The sequence below is a fragment of the Pelophylax lessonae genome, assembly GCF_965119305.1.
Source record: "Pelophylax lessonae genome assembly, chromosome: 11".
Lineage (NCBI taxonomy): Eukaryota > Metazoa > Chordata > Amphibia > Anura > Ranidae > Pelophylax > Pelophylax lessonae.
In genome coordinates, this window is record NC_138778.1 from 23,446,364 (window position 1) to 23,465,685 (window position 19,322).

The 19,322-nt window shown below is 45.2% G+C and overlaps 1 protein-coding gene across 1 annotated transcript in view; it reads left to right on the forward strand.

Annotated features, from left to right (window-relative positions):
* ASPSCR1 (ASPSCR1 tether for SLC2A4, UBX domain containing) overlaps positions 1–19,322 on the forward strand; it is a 90,920-nt gene that overhangs the window by 29,942 nt on the left and 41,656 nt on the right. The window contains exons 10-11 of the mRNA XM_082272914.1: positions 17,867–17,933; positions 18,041–18,103. Coding sequence (XP_082129040.1) covers positions 17,867–17,933; positions 18,041–18,103 — 130 coding nt within the window. The remainder of the gene's footprint in view (positions 1–17,866; positions 17,934–18,040; positions 18,104–19,322) is intronic.

The following is a 19,322-nucleotide window of genomic DNA, read 5'->3' on the forward strand; positions in this document are numbered from 1 at the left end:
GCAGCGTTTTCTGCCACACTTTTTCCTTCCCACAGACTTCCCACTGAGGTGCCTTGATACAGCACTCTGGGAACAGCCTATTCGTTCAGAAATTTCTTTCTGTGTCTTACCCTCTTGCTTGAGGGTGTCAATGATGGCCTTCTGGACAGCAGTCAGGTCGGCAGTCTTACCCATGATTGCGGTTTTGAGTAATGAACCAGGCTGGGAGTTTTTAAAAGCCTCAGGAATCTTTTGCAGGTGTTTAGAGTTAATTAGTTGATTCAGATGATTAGGTTAATAGCTCGTTTAGAGAACCTTTTCATGATATGCTAATTTTTTGAGATAGGAATTTTGGGTTTTCATGAGCTGTATGCCAAAATCATCAATATTAAAACAATGAAAGGCTTGCATTACTTCAGTTGTGTGTAATGAATCTAAAATATATGAAAGTCTAATGTTTATCAGTACATTACAGAAAATAATGAACTTTATCACAATATGCTAATTTTTTGAGAGGGACCTGTATGTGGGTTTACTTAATTCTTCCATATGAGAAATCTGCAAAGGGCCTCATCCTGCCCGCGACCCATAGTTTGGAGACCACTGATCTAAATTAGAACAGTGGTCTTCAAACTATGGCCTGCGAGCAAGGTGCGGCCCTTTCCTTGTCTTCTTTCTGGCCCTTGCTCTTGTCTAGAGTTCAGCTTTAAAAAGCAAAACAGGCGTTTACTAATACTTTCCCCCTTAAGGGAAATGACTAAGAAAATGTAATTACTCTGGGGATTATTGATCCCTGTATCAATAAGCAGCCTCTGTTTATAGAAGGGAAACAAATTTAGGTCTGCCATTTTTCCATTTGGAATACTTCTGTGTGACCTGTGCTTTCCAGCAGCGGCCCGGGTAAACAGAACATATGTGTTATTACAGCGATCGCTTCTTTCACCTTCTCTTCATCCTCTCTGAGCTTCGTCCAGGGTACAAGGAAAGACACATGAAGCAGCGTGTTTGAAATATTTGCCAAATCGGCAATGACTTGACAAAACTGTGCGGCTTTCACAGCGCTTGCCTTTCTCCTTATGGGCAGTGTGGGGGGAATTATCTATGGTGTTTGTTTTACTTGTGTATAGTGCCAAACATTTTCTGTAATGCTTAAAGAGCAACTGCTCAAAAAAAAGGCAGGCAGAGAGGACTAATAACCTTTATTGCCTCTGGTCACTCTGCAGCAGATCTTTTTCCCCATTAATGACTTATCATGCCCTGTTCTGCACTGTGCCTCTGTGTGGAGGTGGCCATCTTGGTGGCAGGGCTTTGCTTTCTCATGTCAGAGCCTCCAACAAGGAGAACAGTAAGCAGCACAGTAATGACATCACCGAATCTGACTCTAAGCAGGGGTGGACTGACAACTCATGGGGCCCCCGGGCAATCAGAGATCATGGGGCCCCCTGTGTCCACACTCAAGCCACACAAAGCCCCACCTACAAATTGCAGCTCAGCCACATAGAGTGGGCATTTAAATATCTACCACAGCATAGCCTGCATGGAAGTTCCTGGCTTCTTTCTGTAGTGTGTAGCCTCTCATGGGGCCCCCTACTGACCCTGGGCCCTCGGGCAGTGCCCTAATCCCCGAATGGTCAGTCCGTCCCTGACTCTAAGGCTGGCCATACATTATACAATTTTCTTATCATTTTCTGTAGATTTACCTTCAACTATGTAGTACAAAGGCCTTCTTAATAGGATACAATTGAAAGTGTTGTTTAGTTCTGACCTCATATTCTATGTTTTTTGGTAAATCTAAGGGTCCTTTCACATGGACCAAGGTCTGACGAGGTCCTTTCTGCTCAGCGGGGGATTGATCCACCGATCCCTGCTTAGCAGGCTGATGACAGCTCCGTCTCCTCTCTGTGTGCGTAAACGGAGCTGTCAGATTCCCCGCTGTCCTCTATGGGGAGATCGGATGAGAACGGACCACCTGTCTGTTCTCATCCGATCCGATTCTCCAGACAGATGGAAAATAGGGTTTCCATCCGTCCGGATTTCACGCAGATAGCTGCGGGTGTCAGCAGAGATGTCGCCGCTGACATCCGCTGCCCCATAGGGATGCATGGAGCATCCAATCAGGTCCGCCTGAAAAACTGACAGGTGGATCGGATCGCCCGTGTGAAAGGGGCCTAACAGAAAATTGTTTAAAAAAAAAAATTTAACATGTATGGCCAGCATAACTTTCCGAGACTTGCAGGCAGAATCAGCGGTGCTTTGGGTGTGGTTATTATGGTAGAATAAGTGACAATACCATGTTCTGATAGGTGGTAAAAATGCTAGTTGACTGGTTGTTTGAGTCTCTGAAAGAAAACAAGCATGCAGATTAGAATTAGTGAATTCTCACAACTCCTGATCTACATACTTGTTCTGGGTAAATGACTTAAAGAGGTTGTAAACCTCAGAAAAAAAAAACCTGAAAGACAAAGGCATAATGAGCTAGTATGCATCGCATACTAGCTCATTATGAAATACTTACCTTAGAACGAAGCCCCCGCAGTGCTGCCCGCTCACCAGTGACATGGCTGACATGTTTGGCCGTCCTGGTTTGTGCCCCCCGTCCATCTGATTGGCCAGAGGCACAATGACATCACTCCCACACATGTGCGCGGGAGCCACCGTTCACGGCACAGGGCTCTGAAGGAGCCGATGCGCCGAGGACATCATCGGCTGCTTGAAATGTAAATAGCACCTAAACGGTGCAAGTTTAGGAGATATTTACAGCACCTATAGGTAAGCCTTAATATAGGCTTACCTATAGGTACAAGTTAACAGAGTGGGTTTACAACCACTTTAAAGCTTTGTTACCCCAACATTTCATATTCCTGATATGTGGTTGCTGTTCCATGTACTTAAAGCATACGTAAGTGCAGCACAATCAATATAAACAATTGGGACAATCAGTTTGAGATAGTGAAGCCCAAAAGTCCCCGCTGACGGAGTCCTATTGGACGTAACGCGTACGGGGGAGGAGCTTCCTGCCTGATGCCCCCCACTGCCAAATCTCCCGGTCAGCTGCTGGAACGCCGGCTATTAGTATTACAGTCATGCCGTTGTCTACTGGAGCGTCCTGTAAGTGGAATCATTTTAATAAATTGTTCGCTTTTATATAAGTGGATTGCTATTAGATTATCTTTTTTATTCCTAAACATCGATGTCTGTGGGGAGCTCTGACTTGTGAAGTGTGCCTGGTCTCTTCAGCTGCATTCCCTGGATTACAGACCATTGGCTGGGACTTTGCGGCCCTTTTTTGTGACTGATCCCAAAGACAAATGTTATTAGACCTTCTGGTAACACAGGGGTCTGATCTTGAGGTGAGCGCAATATTTTTGGAGGCACATCACCTGAAGTGGATCTCTGGATCTTATACCTCACATGGTATATGTTTCCCTCTTTTCTGCAAAGGACTTTAGGGCTTATATAAAAGTGAACAATTTATTAAAATGATTCTACTTACAGGACGCTCCAGTAGACAACAGCATGAATGTAATACTAATAGCCGGCGTTCCAACAGCTGACCAGAAGATTTGGCAGTGGGTGACGTCAGGCGGGAAGCTCCCCCCCCCCCCCCCCGTACGCGTTTAGTCCAGTAGGACTCCGTCAGCGGGGACTTTTGGGCTTCACTATCACAAACTGATTATCCTAATCATTTAGGCTGGTCATATGGGGCGCAGGGGCGCTCCCCCCCCATCCATGCGTCCGGCCCCCTTATCTACATGCGGGGCCCGGACGCATGGAGTTCAATGGGGCTTTTTTTTTTTTAACCATGTGATTAGAGGCAGAGGCTCTCACAGACTAAGAAAAAAAGGGGGGGCGCAGAGCAGTGAGCCCCAAGCCCACCCTGTTCTGTGACAATAGTGAATGAAAATTCGCTATTGTCACACGGATCCTCCTCCTGGCCAATCAGGAAGGGGGTTTGGAGACCCGTTTCCTGATTGACCGAAAAGAGAAGCCGTGCCGTTTGGCATGGAGGAAGAGGGAGGAGACGCAGAAGACGGGGAAGAAGCCGAAGGGGGGGCCTTCCTGTCCTGTCCTCTCCTCTCCTGTCTCGCTGTGGTCGGGGGGGGGGGGGGTATGGTGCGGTCGGTCCCCCGGCGGCCCATGGAGCACCAGCCGCCACTGGGTCTGACTTTAGCACTATCATGAGTGGTTCTTTTTTTTTTGTGTAGTTCTGTTTTGTGTAAGTAATCTTACCTTTGTTGGTATTGAATAGTCTTTCAGGTTTGCTATCCTACAGTATTGTGTACAGTGGAAGATTGCCACATGATCAGGCACACAGTATTATAATTCTGGTTATTTCAGGAGATATCAAAGCGGGGCTTTAATCCTGAGAAATGACTATTTCCAGTACAAAACCCCCACTTTGATCTTGCCTTGCTGGAACCTTTTTGTATTTACGTTCTGTTTCCCATAATTGCGGCTGTTACCAACGTCTTTACTGCTAAATAGGGAAAAACATCATGTCGCAAAGAATAGGGGTTATTTTAGGAGATCAGTCCAAGAAGAGGCTGTTAGAAGAAAGGGGCCTGTGCGGTCCGGTTCTCAAGATAATTCTTGCGGTCTTTAATTAGAAACAATTCTGCGTTTTGTGCTTCTGCTGCTAAATCAGGTTCAAGACATCTTTCTGATGGCATGCTGGGTTCTGTACTATAAAAAATATTTATGGGTAATGATAAAGGCTTGAAGGTATGTCGGTACCATATGTTGGCCTCAATGGAGATATTCTTGTCTTTAAACTTCCGTATTTTTTTTGTTTTTTTTTTTGTGAATGTGCTGGTCATGTTGCTTGGACAAATTGCCATGTAAGTTATGTTGTCTCTTTTCTGCTCCCTGCAGTTTCTTTAGCTCTTTTTGTATTGCTGTAAGCTGTGTGTACCTACCCACAACCATCCTTTAGGACAAGATCACATGGAAACTCTTTCTGCCAGTGGTTTTTTTTTTTTTTTTTTTAAAAGGAAATTTTTGGACTAGAAATAGGGGACCAAGTTTTAGAGAGGACCTGTACTGTAGAAGCTTTGTTCAAAAAAAGCAAGCAGAACGTGCAGAACTAGTCGCCAGTATTCAAAGGGATAACGTCCTGCAAATCGGTACCATCCAATTGCAAAAGTATTTATTAATTACAGGGTAGATAAAACATTAATATGCTCACGTGTTTCGGCTGTGAGGCCTTAGTCATAGCTATGACAAAGTCCTCATGGCTGAAACGCGTAAGCGTATTAATGTTGTATTTACCCTGTATTCAATACATACTTCTGCAATTGGATGATACTGAGTTTTCGGCTGTTTATCCCTTTGAATCTATATACAGCTGTAAGAAAAAGTATGTGAACCCTTTGGAATGATATGGATTTCTGCACAAATGGGTCATGGGCGGCACAGTGGTGTAGTGGTTAGCACTTTCACCTAGAAGCAAGAGGGTTGCTGGTTCGAATCCCAACCATGACACTACCTGCCTGGAGTTTGCATGTTCTCCCTGTGTCTGCGTGGGTTTCCTCCGGGTACTCTGGTTTCCTCCCACACTCCAAAGACATGCTGGTCGGTTAATTGGATCCTGCATAAGAAAAAAAAAATTGGCCCTACTGTGTATGTATGTGAGTTAGGGACCTTAGATTGTAAGCTCCTTGAGGGCAGGGACTGATGTGAATGTACAATGTATATGTAAAGCGCTGCGTAAATTGATGCTATATAAGTGCCTGAAATAAATAAAATAAAAAATAAAAATAAAATGTGATCTAATCATCATCCTAGAAGTCACAACAATAGACAATCTCAGTCTGCTTAAACTAATAACACACAAAGAATGAAATGTTGCCATGTTTTTATTGAACGCACCATGTAAACATTCACAGTGCAGGTGGAAAAAGTATGTGAACCCGTAGACTAATGACCTCTCCAAGAGCTAATTGGAGTGAGATTTCAGCCAACTGGAGTCCAATCAATGAGATGAGATCGGAGGTGTTGGTTACAGCTGCCCTGCCCTATAAAAAACACACACCAGTTCTGGGTTTGCTTTTCACAAGAAGCATTGCCTGATGTGAATGATGCCTCGCACAAAAGAGCTCTCAGAAGACCTACGATTAAGAATTGTTGACTTGCATAAAGCTGGAAAGGGTTATAAAAGTATCTCCGAAAGCCTTGCTGTTCATCAGTCCACGGTAAGACAAATTGTCTATAAATGGAGAAAGTTCAGCACTGCTGCTACTCAATAAAAACATGGCAACATTTCATTCTTTGTGTGTTATTAGTTTAAGCAGACTGTGATTGTCTATTGTTGTGACTTGATGATGATGATGATGATCAGATCACATTTTATGACCAATTTGTGCAGAAATCCATATTCCAAAGGGTTCACATACTTTTTCTTGCAGCTGTATTGAGTGCAAATGGAGACACTGCCAGCCTGGGCATTGGTTCCTCAGCTTTTTCATGTGATCCCGATGTAAGCTATACCTTTTTTTTTTTTTTTGTATATGTGTACTAGTCCCCAGTATTGCCTGTTGACTCCCTGCAGCTAATTTTTTTCCCCATTACTGACTTGCCCCCAGCACTGCGTCTCTTTGTTGATGCAGCCATCTTGATAGAGGCAGGGCTTTGCTTACACATAATAACTCTGATCTGATGACTTGTGGATAGATATTCAAGAAGGAGGAGAAGAGTTGAAGGAAACCGATCTGGAGAATAGATGAAGCAGAAATAGAGGGATCCTTGCACTACAGCTTCCTCTTTAGCAAAGAGAACTGTGAACAGCACGGTAGTGATAATTACCAAATCTCACTCGAAATCTCCAAAATCGCCTTGTTTATCTGTACAGAGGCATTTGTTTTTCTGCACCTTAGTAAGGGCAGAAAGAAAGCCATTGTTTTCCATGTGCCCTGTTCACACCACAACACTGGTATTGTGTGGATTTTTTCTGCGCACAAATCTGCAACATGTATGCAGTTTTTTCTGTGCAGAAAAAAATGCACCTTTTTATATTAACATTGTGGTGTGAACAAGGCACAATTGTTTTCTTTGTGCACTTGCAAAGAATTTTATATTGCAGATTCCTTCGCTTAAAGCGGAGTTCCGGGCACAAAATCGATATTTTTTTTTTTGTGCCCGTCCGCTTGTTCCCCCTCACCTGAAAAGGAATTGGATAGTTAGGTTTTTTATTTTTTTTTATTTACTCACCTTGTAATTGAAGATCGAATATACTCACCTAGTCTTCACTTCCTCCCTCTGTGCCGAGGCTCAATCGTCTTTTCCGGGCTTGCACTGATTCCTGGGAGCTGAACGTCATAGCTCCCAGGAATCAATGCAACAACACCGGCCCCGCTCGTCACTTCCGGGCGACGCCGCATTCCCCTGCTAAACAGCTTCTGGGCATGCCCAGGAGGAATGCGGCGCCGCACCGGAAGTGACGAGAGGGGCCGGTGAAGGCGCATTCTGGGAGAAGAAGACGCGGAAGAGGACACAGAAGAGGACCGCGCCGGCTTCAGCTGCCCACAAGAGAGATGGAAACGCTGTGGAAGAAATTTTATAAGTGAGTATTTCTTCTAAAAGGTAAGTGCGAACCGGGACAGATCAGAGGCTAGCCATTGTGGAATGTACTAGCCCTGACTGTCCCGGGGGTATGTTTGTTGAAAAATGCTTTCTGTGCCCGGAACTCCGCTTTAATGACTACCATGACAGCAGTGTTATGGGGTGAACAGGTCACATAGAAAACAGTAGTTTTCAAATGCAGTGCAAGGAGCCTTCAGGCCCAATACCCTTCCTGTGGCAGACTGCATCGCTTTCTTATCTCCGTATTAAATTGACCCCCCAGATCTCGTCGCTCTATGAAGCAAACTACCCGGCGTTGTTTCATAAATTGTTAGAGGACATTCAGACCCTACCTATCTCCGTACTGATAGAGTGATTTACGGCAGTTTTAGACAAAAAAATGTAAATGGGGTGCTAAGGGCAGCAGGCTGGCTCGGACCACAATGTCTGCGCCCAAGGACCTGGGTGGCCTGGGGGTTCCAGATTTCCCGAAATACTACCTTGCAGCCCAACTTGCACAGCTATGTCATTTACACTACAATCATTATAGACCAGATTGGGTGTCCATAGAAGCCCAGGCCTGTTCCCAACTGCCAATAGACTTGGTGCTCTGGATCCCTTTAAAACATAGAAAGTCTATCTTCTGACCTACACTTTCCCATTCTGTTAGTCTATGGAACTCGACTTGCAGATGATGGCTCCTACGCTCTCCTCACTCCCCTGTGGTGCCCCTTTTTAACAATCCCCAATTTCTGCCAGGTATGACGCCCGTCCTCTTTCACTGGTGGATGAACAAGGGACTCTACCACAAAGGACACTATCTTGACCATAGAGGTATACGGCCCCCTTCATATTTTGTGCAGGATTTGCAGATGCCCCACTCTGAGAATTTCCACCTTTTAAAAAATACAAAATTTCTTAGATTCCTTACAAAAGAACAGTTCTGATTTTACAGTTCGAAAACAAATGCATACAGGAGACTTTCCAGAGGGGTTGTATCTCCATGTTATACAAATCCTTTGTTTCCCCCCTTGTCAAAACTTCCTTATCGAATAGCTTGGGAGAGGGATCTGGGCATTGCCCCTGAGGTAGAGAGGACTGGCGATCCTGGACTGCACACATTTTTAAGGGTATAATGAATGTTGCCCCGATTAAAGCAGAATATAAGGTGATTGGGAAATGGTACTTTGTGCCAGAACGTCTCTCTAAAGTGCATCCGGATTTGTCCCCTCCTGCTTTTAGGGGCTGTGGTCAGGTTGGTGGACTTGTCCTAAGGTGCGTCATTTCTGGATACGGGTTCATTCCCTAATTCTTTCGGTCACATTACTAAGGACCCTCTTGCTTAACGAACCTGTGGAGACAATCCCAAGGTCTACATAGACTCTAATTTATCATATGTCTTTGGCGGTTAAAATGGCCATCGTTACTGCTTGGAAAAGTCCAGTAATGGATTTCGCTTTAATGAAGCGAAAACTAACCTGGATCATGCTCCACTAAAAACTGGTCAGCGTTCTATGGGACAAACAACCCCTGTTTAAAAAGGTGTGGATCCCTTGACTTTCTTACCTACAGGTGCCGAACACTCAGGATTTACATTGGATCGTTGCTGGGTTGGACTCCTGGACAGGTGTGGTCACTTCCTTTCCTTTTTCTAAGCCTCTGTTTTCTATCTCTTTACTGATAGGCCCTCTAGTCGGACCCTTTGTCTCGACTTTAGGGTTTAGGTTTTGTATCTAACGATGTTCCTTAAAAGGACATGTTGCTGATATACAGTGATACCTCGGTTCACGAACGCTTCTGTTCACGAACAGAAAAGTTCATAAAAATATGCTCCGGTTCACGAACTCCGCTTTGGTTCACGAACAGGAGCCACGGCCATTTTAATGCTATTTCCAGGCTGTCACATGGTCGTGACTTCCTGTAGGAAGATCGTGGAGAGAAGAAGAGACACAGAAAGAAGTACTGTGAGTACTGTGAAGACACTTTTGGTGACTTTTTGCTTTGTGGTGTGCTTTTTAGCACATACTGTACTGTACAATACTGTACAGTACTTCTGTACAATACTGTACTTGCTGTATTGTACAGTTCACCCGTTTGAGTGCTTACTGTACTGGACTCCCAATATGGCTCCCAAGAAGCATGGTGGAAAGAAGAAAGTGTTCTCTCTTTATACATTACTCATTACTATACTGTACTAATGTGTATTGTAATTTGTTTCATATTTTTGTGCTTCAAAAACCAAACAAAAAAGGTCAGAACGGATTAACCGGATTTACATTGAACCCTATGGGAAAATGTGCCTCGGTTCACGACCAATTCGGTTCGCGACCAGAGTCAGTTCACGAAATAAGTTTGTGAACCGAGGTATCACTGTACTTGATTTTTCTAAGTATGTAATGTTTTTATTGTAGGATAAATAAGTCTAGTGTTAGATGACATAATGGTCACTATGTTTGCTATAATTCCATTATTATGTCTATAGCCTGCCTTGGTCCACGGGCATTGTCGTGCTTGACCCCTCTGCTGAATGTACAAAGTTGGTCTGATGTAAGGCCTACGGTTTGCTTGGCCTCTTTTTGGACTATAACTGAACATGTTTCTCAATACAAGTCTCTCTCTATAGTTGACCACCCTGTCACAGTTCCTGATCCCCATTGGTGGACTTCCATGGATTTATGTCTAAACGTCTTACCCTTAAAACATGCCACCATTGATAACTTATTGTTTACGGTTTATGTTGACAGAGCTATTTTTCATTATTTTGTATAACATTATAACATTTCACTGTAATCCTGAAAATTGAATAAAAAGATTGAAACCAAAAACCATAGTTTTCTTTGTCCTTGCAGAGACCTATGTCATAAATACACATGGCTCTGCATATGGTGTGAACAAAACCAAAATATTCTATGAAAGTCAAATTTGCACGTTTTTTCGATCAGTTTTTCTGCATGCATGGTGTGAACAAGGCCTGAGACTAATAATCCGAGGCGACAGCTCATTAGATGATCTCACAATGCAGATATACAGCTAGAAGGCTCAAGTCCCAAAAAGAGCACAGCTGTTTCTCAGGAGGAATTCAAGACAAACGGTAAAGCTGGTCATAGATGGATCCAATCTTGGCCGGTTCAGTAGGGAGCGGCTGAGATTTTTTCCATGGGCTGGCAGATTGTACTTGTAGTCAGTCCTTTGATCAACTTGGGTACAACCATCATGTCAGATTTTTAGCGGCTTTAGCCGCTAGCGGTAATCTGTGTTCTTGCAGCAGGGATGGCTCCCAAAACCCCCCAGCTAGGAGAACACAATAGCTCCACGGTAGGGATTCCCCCCATTAACACTGACTTTGTTGATAGGCGAAAAAAGCAATTTTCTTTCCTACAACCAGTGGTTACAGGAAAGAAAATCGCATAATCAATGTCCTGCTTAAATCTTTTGGGGTACTGCTTAGCCACAGTTAACCGATCTAGATGTTCCTTCAGGGATCGCAGAGCCTCGCTTTTTGAGTTCAGGGTACTTTTAACCTCCCTCGCGGTATTCCTTAACCTCGGGGTTAACTTTCAGTACCAAAAGTGGTAACCCCGAGCCACACTCGGGATTACCCCAGAATGTTACTCACCTTGCCTGCAATCCCCGGCATCCTTACACTCTCTCCTCTGTGTTTTGCCGATTGCTGGCACTTGCCATCTGGTTCACTTCCCTGCGAGTGTTGTGACGCAATGGGGTTGAACCGGTGGCAAATTCAAAAGTGTAAATACACAAATGAGATGATGCAAAGCTGTGATCCTAACAGATTACACTGTATCATCCCATTTCACCACAGGATTTCACCTGGTGACTTTTCCAGTGCCCTGCCTGTGCTTTTCCAGTGCTTTGTGCCTGGAAAATAGAGAACGACCATGGTGTTCAAAAAGCGTTCTTTTTGCCCAAAAGGGCTTTTAGACGAACTGGAAAACAGCGACAGCGAAACGGAGTTACTTGAAGAACTGAGCGATAGCGATTCGTGGGAAAATTCGTCATCAGGTACGGAAAGTGATGACAGCGACGATTCTGATGTCTCTTTCTGGCACATAGTTGTGGAATTTGGGAAGTATATCAAATGATTCTTCAGAGTTTCCAACGGAGCGATGTGCCAGAAAGAGAAATCAAAATCGTCGCTGACGTCACTTTCCGTACCTGATGATGAATTTTCCCACAAATCGCTATCGCTCAGTTCTTCAAGTAACTCCGTTTCGCTGTCGCTGTTTTCCAGTTCGTCTAAAAGTGCTTTTGCGCAAAAAGAACGCTTTTTGGACGCCATGGTCGTTCTCTATTTTTCCAGGCACAAAGGCAGGGCACTGGAAAAGTCACCAGGTGAAATCCTGTGGTGAAATTGGATGATACAGTGTAATCCGTTAGGATCACAGCTTTCTATCATGTCATTTGGTGTATTTACATTTTTTAAATTGCTGCTGGTTCCACCCCCCTGCGTCGCAATGCTTGCAGGGAAGGGAACCGGAAGACAGGTGCCGGCATCGGCCAAGCAAACAGCGGGAGGATGGCAGGGGATCACAGGGGAAGGGGAGTTTTAAAATGTAAAACAGATTTCCATGCAAAAGAATGTACCCCTTTTAGCACAGAAATCTGGACATAATCCCACCGCCAGGGAGGTTAAAGCGGAGTTCCACCCAAAAGTGGAACTTCCGCTTTAAATAGTCCTAAGCCCCTGACATGCCACATTTGGCATGTAATTTTTTTTTGGGGGGGGGGGGGGCGGGTACCTAGTTTTGACAGGTACCCGCTCCCACTTCCGCTCGGAGCGCCGCGGCGCCCTGAGCGGAAGTTCTCCTCTCTCCCTCCCTCCCTGCAATCTTCTGGGGCATGTCAGAGGTCCCAGAAGATTGCCGGCCAATCACGACGCATAGCGCAACTTGCGCAATGCGCAGTGCATCCCCGGCTGTGAAGCCGCAAACTGTCACAGCCGGGTGCCCACATCAGTGAAGCCGGCGCCGCAAAGCAGAGAGGGAGAAGACGGCGCATCGCTGGACCGTGGGACAGGTGAGTGTGTGGTTAGCCTGGAACTCCGCTTTAAAGATGCAATTTTGGGGCTGTCACCCCCATCCTACCTTTGCAGTCTCTTAAATCTATAAACTTTAACAAGTGTGTGCATGTTAGGTGTCCTGACACTGACTGCATGCTTGTTCCAGGTTACTGACTTGCGAATTAAAGGAAAGAGGAGGATGATTCATTGGGTTTGAATTACTAAAGGAAAATAGACTGTGCATTTTGCAAAGTGCAGTTGTTTCAGATCTTAGTAAATTAAGTAAAGCTTCAGTTTGCAAAGAATACCCAATCATGTGCAAGGGGAAAAAAAAAAGCATTTTTGCACATTATTGAATGATGGAAGTCCGCAGAGCTTCTGCTCATTTACTAAGCTCTGGAGCAGCTGCACATTGCAAAGTGTACAGTCTATTTGCCTTTAGCAAATCAACCCCATTGTGTCAGGGACCTTGTGCTTTCCCTGGAATCAGGAGGAAAGTAAAAGTCATCTGTTATCTTTTCAGTATCTATATAGGCTACCTGTTTCCAGCAGTGTGCTCAGCCTTGTCAATGATGAGATCAATAGTATCATAGCTACTGAAATAGAGTATATAGACAGGTTTCCCAAATCTCACACAACAGCAAATAAAACCTCTTTGGAAGTTTTATACCATATGTGTTAGGTTGCTTCTGTCATATTTATAGCTCTTATGTAAGCGATTTGATCTCCTTTTATTTGCGTTGAATAAAAGTCTCTGGGCAATGTGAAACCAATTACATCTTTATAGTTTTCAGCCCTGGAAATTTTTTGTTTTTTTCATTTTATGTTGATAAGTCTTGTCAGAACTCGTACATATGTTTTTGTTGTGATCGAATCAGGATTTCAGGGAAGTCTTATAGCTGAACTTTTAATTTATTTAATCACTTCAATACAGGGCACTTTCACTCCCTTCCTGCCCAGGCCAATTTTCAGCTTTTAGCGCTGTTGCATTTTGAATGACAATTGCGCGGTCATGCAACACTGTAACTAAACCAAATTTATGTCATTTCCCCCCCCCCACAAATAGAGCTTTCTTTTGGTGGTATTTGATCACCACAAGGTTTTTTTCTTTTTTGCTAAACAAATAAAAAAAAGACCGAAAAGTTTGAAAAAAAAAAAAAAAAAGTTTTTTTGTTTATGCGATACAATTTAGTAAATAAGTTTTTTCCTGCACTGATGGGGTGGCACTGATGGGCACTGATATGTGGCACTGATATGCAGCATTGGTGGGCACTGATAGGCGGCACTGATTGGCACTGACGGGCGGCACTGATAGGCAGCACTGGTGGACAATAATGGGCACTGGTGGGCAGCACTGATAGATGGCAATGATGGGCACTGGTGGGCAGCACTGATGGGGAGGGCACTGGCAGGCAGCACTGATGGGGAGGGCACTGGGGGGCTCCCTGAGCCCTGATTGCCATCCCTGGTGGCCATAGTGGGCATCCCTGGGGTCATGGGTGGGCATCGCTGGTGGTTCTAGTGGCACCCCCCCCCCCCTGAGGGTCTTCACTGGTAATCAATGATCTGATTACCAGTGCAGACCCCCCCCCTGTTAGGGGAGCCGCAGATCGGCTCTCCTTTACTCATGCCTGTCAGGCACGTACTGAGGAAAGTCGATCAACAGCTCTTCCTGTACTATGTGACCAGCCGTGATTGGACACGGCTGGTCACATGGTAAAGAGCCTACGTCAGGGGGCGCGCAGAGCGCATTATCCTGCCGCCGTCATATGACGTCCGGTCAGGATAATGCAACCCGATTCCCGCCGTCAATCGCCTATAGGGCGGGCGGGAAGTGGTTAAAGGGGAAACTGTTACTTTGCTTATCCTGGGTAAAGTGACAGCGCCTTCTTATCTGCCAACCCCCAACAGAGATTATTATTATTATTATTTATACAGGATTTATACAGCGCCAACAGTTTATGCAGCACTTTACAATGTAGAAGGTGGACAATACAGTTCAATATAGAAGGAATAGGAGTGCCCTGCTCATGGAGCTTACAATCTAAAGGGAGGGAAGGTGGTACAAAAGGTAATAGCTGCAGGAATGATCTGATGGATGTGACTCGGGTACAGTTCTTAGGTGAAGGGTGGGCTAGGAGGGTAGGCTTCCCTGAATAGGTGAGTTTTCAGGGATCGCCTAAAGGCGAAGGGTAGGGGCTGACCGGACAAACTGGGGCAGGGAGTTTCAGAGAATGGGAGTGGCTGTGGAGAAGTCCTGGAGGCGAGCATGGAAGGAGGTAACAAGGGAGCTAAAGAGCAAAACGTTTTGGGAGGAGTGGAGAGGACAGTTTGAGCAATATCTGCAGATGAGGTTGGTGATGTAGCTTGGGGCGATGTTGTGGATGACCTTGTATGTTGTGGTTAGTACTTTGAACTTTATTCGGTGGAGTAGGGGAAGCCAGTGAAGGGATTAGCAGAGAGGAGCAGCAGTTACAGATCGATTAGTAAGGTGTATTAGTCTAGAAGCAGCATTCATGATAGACTAAAGGGGGGGATAGCCTGTGTAAAGGTAGGCCAGTGAGGAGAGAGTTGCAGTAGTCAAGGTGGGAAATAACCAAGGAGCTAATAAGTTGTTTTGTGGCGTCGTTGGTAAGGAAGGGGCCAATTCTGGAAATGTTGTGGAGGTTAAGGCAGCAAGATCTAGCAGGTGATTGGATGTGGGGGCTGAAGGAGAGGTCGAAGTCTAGGATTATCCCAGCACCTTGGCATGTGTGGAGGGACCAATGGTTGTGCCGTTGATCTCAATGGTAAAGTCATGGAGAGGAGATCGGTTTTAGAAAGATTGAGTTTGAGGAAGTGGTGTGACATCTATACTAATGTGTCGCTCAGTAAGTTTGTGATAAAGGAGAAGATTGAGGGGGTGAGTTGAGGAGTGGAGTGATAGCTCTGGGTGTCGTCAGCATATAGAGGTGGTATTCTCTTTGCTTATGCTGCTCCACGTTAGGCGTTCATCTGGCGGTGGTGTCAGAGCCCTGTCTCCTCCATGGACAATGTTCTAGCCTGGCAATTGCCTGCTGAGATCCAAGCATTGCCACATTGGGGAGTTCATATGTTCCCTCTTACCCGGGAGCCCTGCTACATTACAGCAACAGAACAAAGGCTTTGACTGAGTAGGGAGCTGGTGAAGGAGAATGGATGGGAGAGTATGAATTTGCTGGAGGGGTTTACTTTTAGTAGATGCTGTAATTGTGTCCTGAATGGGCAAAGTGATAGAGTTTCTTTAATTAAAGTTGTGGAAAATGTTGCTTCTGCAAATGCCCAAAATCTGTCATTACATAGCAACACAGAACAGTGATGGCAGGAATAAAGGCCAAGTGGTTCATTGAGCTGGCCCTCCTTCTTCTTTTTTTTTTTTTTTTTATTTCAGAATTTTTATTTGAAGATGGACCTATGTTTGTCCCAGGCTTGTTTTAAAATCACTAAGGCAGTAAGACGTTAATTGATCACACTTGATCAGAAAAATACTCGCATTTTAGATGCGATTAAATGCATAAAATTCTAGTTCTATATCCTTGTGCTATGTTTTCAGTCTTGGAATGTACTTTTTGCATATATATATATTATTATGCGTTTACAAGTGTGAGTGTGCAAAAAGTCCCCCAGATGCAGATTTCTACATTTTTGGTTACGGATTTGAATGCAGATCATGTGTGCATGTCTCTATTAAAAATTATACACCTGCACTCGGAGCATAAAACAGTAAAAAAATGAATTTTTTTATTTCTTTCATAAGATCCTGCACATCATGGGTGTCAAACTCCATTTAATCACAAGCCACATCAGCATTATGGTTGCCCTCAAAGGAGCTGTAAGACTATATAAATCTCTCTAGGGCTTATTTTTCTCAGAGAATAGGTGCAGGAGCGCACCCATGCCCCCCCCTTACCGGTTCTGGGATGCCCTATGTACAGAGTGCGCTACATACAGAGTGCAGGATTTAGGGGTGTGCTATGCAGATTTGCAGGGTTCAGTTCTCTTTCACAGGCTGTCCACATCTCAATTCAAACCCTCCTTGGTTCTGACCTCTGCACCCCCCACCTCTGCACACATCTCACCCCACAGCCCTCATCTCAGCCACCCCCCCTCCAAAAGCTTTGTTGCATCTCACCTACCTGGCTCAGCTCTAGTACCTCCCAGCAGTGTAGGCCGTGTGCTCTGTTTCTCCCCCTCCGCTTTGCAGGGAGAGCAGTGGCCGGCATCTGTGCACCCGGGATCACAGTGCATCCTACCACGTGATATCCCCATCCCACGCTGCACCTGCATCCCCCTTGTCCTTGCAGGGCATGGTTTTTTTGAGGGTTGCTGACAGGAAAGCTGTCCTTGTAAATGTAACAGGCTTCTGTGTTTACAAGTTACAGTGGTGAGCAGAGGGTGCCACAAATTTGCCTGAAAAAAATCCTTGTGATTTGAGGTCCACATGAAATGGCCTGGTGGGCCGTATTTGGCACATGTGCTGCTGTGGCAGCTGGTTCTTCATGGGCCGGGGGGGGGATAGACGGACCACGCTGCTGCTTCCCCCTCAGTCTCCTGCATCCCCTCCCCCCTCCTCCTCCTTGGCCAATGGCATGTCTTCTCCTTTCGGCCAATCGGGAAACGGGTCTCAGGACCGCTTCCTGATTAGCCAGGAGGAGAATCCGTGTGACAATAGCGAATATTCATTCGCTATTGTCACACAACTGGGTGGGCTCCGGGTGCAGTGCCTACCTTTTTTTGAATCCTATTAAAGCCTCTGGCTCTAATCATGGGGAATCCATGCGTCCAGCGCCCTTCATGTAGATTGGGGGCCGGACGCATGGATAGGGGGGGCGGCGCACCTGCACCCCCAATGGATGGGCCACCACTGATGTGCTGTACACTTACTTTTGATTGGCTCAGTACCTCTGCTGAAACTCTGTTTCTAGTAACTACTATCAACTAAATAACGTCAACCCTTAAAGCGGAATTAAAGTCCCAATTCTTTCCTTTAACAGTCCGATGTCCCTCACTAGCCCTGCCATCCTCTGCCCTGTTTCCTTGGGTGTAGGGCTGAGGCCATCTTTATTAGCTGGCGCAGGATGACGTCACTCCTATGCATGCACAGACATTCAGTCATCCTGGCACATGCTGTGCTTGAATGTAAACTGAGCTGCGCTTTTACTCAATCGAGAACCACATTCACAGTTAGAATTTTATTTGTTCAAGAAAAATCGACCATCCTGCAAAGTGCTTTTTTTTTGTGCAAGGTACCCTTAACCTTTTAGTTTGGTTTATTATATGTATCTTAATTTGCAGGTTGTCCTTCGAGTTCTCTTCCCAGATCGCTTCATCTTGCAGGGATTTTTCCGAATTACAGAAACCAGTATGCATTTTTACTTTCTAATTTTATTTATTTATTTTTTTTTCTTTTTTTTTTTTTTTTTTTTCTACTCATTAAATGGTCTTTTCCTTCTTTTTTTCTACTTGCAGTTGGAGCAGTGAGGGAGTTGGTCCAGAGCCACCTGCAAGAACCTCTGATTCCATTTTATCTGTGTATGTTACATACAACTTTTACATACAAAATTGAAACTTCTTGAATATTTGTTTTTCATAGATCTAAGTTTATATCGAGGGGCCTGTTCTTCTTAATGGACATTATACCACTCCTGATAGTGTACTAGTATGGTTCTGTAAGCTTTCCAACCTATCTTCTCCTCTCTTGTGGAAGGTTTGTTAGGGGGCGGTCATCAAATTTGATAGACATCTTTAGGGTAGTAGTCACCCCTCTTCCCTTCTGTGTGGCTGATTTCAGATGAGCGCTGAAACCCCCCCCCCCCTACACACACACACACACACACACACACACACTCCTCTTAGCTCTCCCTTTCCATTAATAAGTGGAAAGAGTGTAGAGCTTTCTTGCAGAATTACTTTAAAGTGTATTTAAAAGAGAATTATGGGGTAAAAAAAAAAAAAAACAGCAACCTAATAACCACCTAGGTGGGTGCAGCATTGATCCGATGCTGCATCTGTTCTCCACTGCCTCTGCACTGAGAACTGAGTGATCAAACACTGCTGATCGCTCAGTTCTCCCCTCCTCTCTGAGCAGAGAGCCGTAACTGTTGGTCACCATCTCTCTGCTCTGCCTCTCCAGCGCTCACTGGAGCGCTGGGCTGGGGAGGGGAGGGAGCAGCTGGCACAGTCTCCCAGCAACACAGCTGAGGGGCTGAGCCAGCTGCCCGCCCAACCGTAAAGTCGGGATATTTCCCCAGCCTGGACCGGCTGAGTGACGTCAGCCGACAGCAGACTTTAGCCCGCTATCGGCTGAAAACGGGTCACAGGAGTGCAGAACAAACTGCACTCCTGTGATCCATAAAAGTAGGGCCTAAAGCGATTAAAGCAGAGTTCCACCCTAGAAAATATTTTTTAGATAGAAATACCCCCGGGACAGTCAGGGTTAGTGCATTTAAGCAACGATAGCCTCTGAACTGTACCCTGTTTCACTTATCTTTTAGAAGAAATACTTACCTTGAAAATGTCTTGTCCAGCGCTGCCATCTCAGGTGTGGGCAGCTGAAGCCAGAGGGTCCTCTTCGGTGCTCTCTTCGGTGACGTTGGAGTCCCAGAATGCCCTGCTCGTCACTTCCGGTGCAGGCGCGTCATCCTGCACAGCTTCTGGGCATGCTCAGAAGCTGTTCAGCAGGGAATTATACGCCTGCACCGGAAGTGACGAGCAGGGCCGGTGCAGGCGCATTGACTCCTGGGATCGATGA